Source organism: Physeter macrocephalus, chromosome 5 (genome assembly GCF_002837175.3).
Source record: "Physeter macrocephalus isolate SW-GA chromosome 5, ASM283717v5, whole genome shotgun sequence".
Classification (NCBI taxonomy): domain Eukaryota; kingdom Metazoa; phylum Chordata; class Mammalia; order Artiodactyla; family Physeteridae; genus Physeter; species Physeter macrocephalus.
The window spans coordinates 12,036,367-12,041,000 of NC_041218.1; the positions used below are offsets into that span (position 1 = coordinate 12,036,367).

General features: G+C 54.2%; 1 protein-coding gene across 4 annotated transcripts; it reads right to left on the reverse strand.

Annotated features, from left to right (window-relative positions):
* GSTK1 (glutathione S-transferase kappa 1) lies at window positions 1-4,382 on the reverse strand. 4 transcript variants are annotated; one of them, XM_055084785.1, is made up of 8 exons: window positions 4,242-4,380; window positions 3,641-3,722; window positions 3,313-3,441; window positions 2,901-3,001; window positions 2,713-2,748; window positions 1,033-1,149; window positions 590-739; window positions 1-311 (listed from the first exon to the last, which is right to left on the reverse strand). In XM_055084785.1, exons 1-8 carry the CDS (start codon window positions 4,311-4,313, stop codon window positions 276-278), a joined length of 723 nt encoding a protein of 240 aa, XP_054940760.1. In that variant the 5' UTR covers window positions 4,314-4,380; the 3' UTR covers window positions 1-275. The 4 variants fall into 4 exon arrangements, with proteins under 4 accessions (XP_054940760.1, XP_007111117.1, XP_023987683.1 ...); XM_007111055.4 differs by having other exon boundaries at window positions 590-683; window positions 4,242-4,377; XM_024131915.3 differs by lacking the exon at window positions 1-311 and having other exon boundaries at window positions 334-683; window positions 4,242-4,382.
* Window positions 4,383-4,634: the final 252 nt, after the last annotated feature.

Here is a 4,634-nt window from a genome sequence, read left to right on the forward strand (position 1 = left end):
TATGATGCCTAATGGCATTAGGTTTATTTTGTGGGAAGCAGAGTTTGGGGCTCTCGAAAGGCACTCGTGAGGCACAGAAGTAACAGCAGCCGTGAGACTAATGGTAGATGGTGTACTGCAGAGCCCCTCGCCGGCAGCCCCCAGGGCCGGAGAGGAACCTCTACCAGACAGGAAACCAGAGTCCCCGGGCCCCACGCTAGAGGAGGGGTAAGGAGATAGTCTGCTTTTCTATACCAATAATTCTGCTGCTTCTGGGCTTCCTTAAAGTCTGGCAATTACAGCTGGAGGCACCGGGCCCATCCACTTCTCTCCTGGATGGAGAAAATCATGCCAGAGGCTGGCCGCACAAGCCCCTGGGGATTCTCTAGGACGAGCCCCACCTGGCTTCACGGTACAGAGGCTTCCTTCTCTCCTGTGGGAGAAGGTGGCTCCCTCCCCATTCTACCTCAGGCACAGCTGTGTCTGTATGAGGCTCCATTACTGGAAGGGCCTAGAACATTCTTTTTTTTGCTCTGAATCCATCCTTCTGGGCAACTGATATCATGCAGGGGTGGGGTCAAGGGCAGCTCAGCATGAACCTGTAACTTACCCAGAAGGTGTGCCAGCAACTCCATCCGGTCAGAGCCAAACAGCATGTAGGTTTCATCATCCAGGTGGGCCACAGTGACAGGCAGCCCAAAGGCCTGGAGAAAGCAGTCACCGTGCAGGAAGGAGGGTGATGGAGCAGGTGGTTATTGGGCTGCCGTTGAAGGCTGCACGTCAATACTGGTCTGAGGTCATAGATACAAAGCAGCCAGAGGTGTCCGATAAGAGGCTCCGGGTCTCTAGGGAGAGTTTTCTGTCTCCTCTCTCACCATCTAGCTCCCTCCCTTCCTTTCCTGGGGTCCAGGGAAAGGAAGGGAGAGGGTGAGGGTGGTCTGGGAGAGCCAGGACTCACGGCTGGGGAGCAGCTTTTGGACAGGAGCATGACGACCTAGCCGAGAGTCTCGCCCTGTCTCAGCACCGGGGCTGGGCACACACAGAGTCGCTCACCCCGTATTTGCAGGCTGCCTCAGTGGTCTCCTTGAGCTGGTTCTTCACCTGTGGTGTTGAGACCCTTTCCAGAAGTTCCCGGGCTTGTCCCGTGGACATGCCAGCCTTCTCTGCAGCCTGAAGGGATGGGGTAGGGAATACAACTGTGTCTGCATTAGTGGCGGAGGGGAATCTCAGGAAAAAACTGTTTTTTTAATTCTCTGTCCCCACGTTATCCTGACAGTGCCCTCACCCACCCATGAGTGGAGGTCTATCCTTGCCAACAGGGGCTGTTTTTCCCTTCAAAATCATGAGATGGGTGGAAAGAGTGGGTGGCAGAGGCATAGCTGCAGAAATTTAATGCCAGAGGGCATCTTAGAGACCAGCTTCCCGACCACTTTGTCAACAGATGAGGAGACTGAAGTCCAGAAACGGTACATATCTTGGTCAGTGTTGAAGAGCTTGTTAGTAGCAGAGCCAATGCGAGAATCTGAGTCCCCGGACAGTAAGTCTGGGGCTAGTGCCTTCCTACTTCTCAGAACTCCTGAATCAAGGGCTGGGCTCTAATTCCTATAGAACTTCCTGTGGACTCTGGACAAGGTACACAGCTACAGCTATGAGTGTCTGGCTTCAAGAGAACGTTGAAGGCTTCAGTTTGGGGTTTGCTGGGATCGGTGGCTCTTCACTTTGGCTGCACATGTGAGAATCTCCTGGGGGAGCTTTTGAAAATCCCAGTTTGCATGTCATCCCTGAGAACAATTACATCGGAATTCCTGGGCGGTGGTGCCCAGGTGATTTTAATGTACAGCCAGGGTTGACAACCACTGTGACCTGACCGCCACGACCTGGACTGGGAAATGCAAAGTCATCCATGACGTTGTCTTTGACCACATGAGAATTGTGTTCTGACCAAGGGTTCAATAATAGGGCAGTGGTTAAGTAAACAAATCCACTGAATGGAATGCTATGTGGAAACTAACAATTATTCTCTCCAAGAGTTTTAAATGGCATGGAAAATGACTGTTAAATATTAAGTGAAAAAGCAAGCCTATGCACAGACTTTGCAAGAATAAAAACATGAAGGATATATTTTGGGCATGCTTTGTATGTTTAACTTTTTTGTGACTTGTCGTTTTATCTATTACATTTGAATATGCCTCAACTGTCTTTTGCAAACTTAAGGGAAAAAAAAATATGGTGTTGAATTTTCCGATTTAATCCTGCAGAAACACTTACTTTTTATAGCCCTATCTATGGCTGGCACACATTTTAACGTTTTGAGCTATTTCCATTTTTCTCACTCAGGCTTCTGTGTAATTTTGGCTTGAGTCAGTTAGCTCTTTTTGTCTTTTTAAAGCCTGTTTTTAAAGTCTCCTGGATGTGATGGTGAGGTCTGTGTTGGAGTCTTTGGGGCCAAGACTTGCCAGTACTTCACATCTGCAGGTGCCAAATTTAACACTCTCTCCCACTGACTTCTTGCATCAAATACGTGCTGCCCATGTAGAATGCTGCACTTCCTCTTTCAACCACGGGATAGTCCCTCGCGGGTCCTCTTAGTTCCAACCCTTTAGTAATTTGGCCTATCAAAGATCCTTTCTCCCCTAACTATGACCTCTTCTACCCAATAAGAAAATGATGTCCTCTTTGCCCCCGGATGTCAACCGTCCTCAGACTCCCCACGGGAGGAGTGGGGACACTCACGGCCAGGATGCTCTGGGGCTCCGTGATGTCTTCGTCCTGGAAAAAAGAGGACACTCAGTACGAGGGGGTGGCGAGGTGAGGGGCGTGATGGAGGACACTAGGTCAGTGAACGATGGGGAAGGCGGGACCTGGACTGAGCCTAGGGCAGGGGTCTCCCTGCAAGTGGGTTTCCAGAGCCCCACCCTCACCCGTGACCAGATGCGCATCCACAGTTCCCTGGACACTTTCTCCAGCAACTCCGGGTGCTCCAGTTTCACGACGGTGAGGAAGCGCATGGCTGTCAAACTTCCTGTGGGGCAGAGGCACTCAGAGGTAGGGCTCCTCCAGCTGGTTTCCCCATGGAAGACCAGCTCTTTCCTGCTTCTGACACCCCCCAGTGCTCCAACGCCCTCAGCCTCCCACCCAAGTTTCTGATAACCCGTTTGTCCTGCCCTCCCTCCCCTGACATCCTCAAACCTTCTCCTCCCTTAACTCTGATCCTGAGTTTTCCCAAGGCTTGTTTCACTTAATGGAATCACCCGAACCCCTCCTTTCTGGCCCTGCAAACTCCAAATCCACTTCTCTCTACTTGAGGCCCCATCTATATCCCACTCTCTTCACCTTTTTCAAAGATCACAAAGAAGAAATCCTTGGGTAAGCGGATGGGAACCTGGAGATGCTGTCCCAGGAGCCTAACGTCATTTTTCACGTATAAGGCTTTGCGGGGAAGCAAAGCTGGCGGCTGGTTTCCTGCAAGTGGAAAGTTGGGCTCACTGATGAGGGACGACCTAAGGGTCCCAGGACTGGGGGACCCCTACCGGGGTTTCAGGCAGAGGGCATGTTACTAGCTGATGCCGCCAATATGAAGACCCAGTGGAGGGCCACTCCCCTGGGCCTTTGCAATCAGTCTTCCCTCAAATCCCTGCCGAAAACGCTGCTGCCTTCATACCGCTGTCTTTCATGATCCCTGCAATTAAGGTTGGACGCAGCTGCAGGCTGACGTTCCAGATGTTCTTATACCGGCACAGGACCTGCAGGGCGGGGGCGAAGAGAGAGAGTGAAAACGGCTGAGGGAGGGAAGGGTGCTTTACGGCAGTCATCAGCCAGAAGCTACAGGCGCAGACAAGGGGTTATGAGGACGTCCTAAACTGTTTGGTTTGAAAGGGGAAAACTCTCTCCACTGCTAGAAATCGACCCCAGGACCTTTGCTCCTGTGGACAGTTTTTCATCTGTTCTTCACTCCAGCCCCTCCCTCCACTAAACGGAAATCGGAGGGCTACGAAGAGGGCTTATAGCCTGATTCTCTTAAGTTGATCATCTTCTTAACCACTGGGGGAAGCCCCTGCCTTAGGCTATAAGGGTTCGACCTGGGGCCAGCGATCGTATCCGGTTTACCAACAAAGTGACCTTCAGACTGGCTATCTGCTTGTCCTAAACCGCGTCGGGCAGCGCCAGGAATTTCACGAGATTGCTGTCCCTACGCCCTTCTCTCGCCCCTCCCTCTGCCCTCGTCCTCCAAGCCCCGGCCGAAGCGGCTCCCCCGGCGTCACCTCGAAGGCCAGCCAGGAATAGGGGGACAGCACATCGTAGAAGAGCTCGAGAGTCCGCGGCAGCGGCCCCATGGTGCGGCTGGACGCAGGCAAAGCCAGCGCAGCCCCGGAAGCGCGCTGGCGGGTACTTCCTTCGTCCTGCGCGCGGCGGCCCCGCCCCGGCGCCCGGCGGCCCCGCCCCGGCGCCCGGCCTCCCAGGAGGGCCGCCCCGCCCCGCCCCACCCCGCCCCGGCCGCGCAGCCTCGCTGGGGAAACCCGCCGGGGCAGGGTCAGGTGGTTGGTCGGAGTGTGGGGGGCTGCCCGAGGGCGACCGCGGAGGGTGAGGGTGAGGGGCGTCCCCTGGGGAGCGCGCCGCTGTGGTGACCCGCTCACCTCGTGGTCACCGCCCTGCCC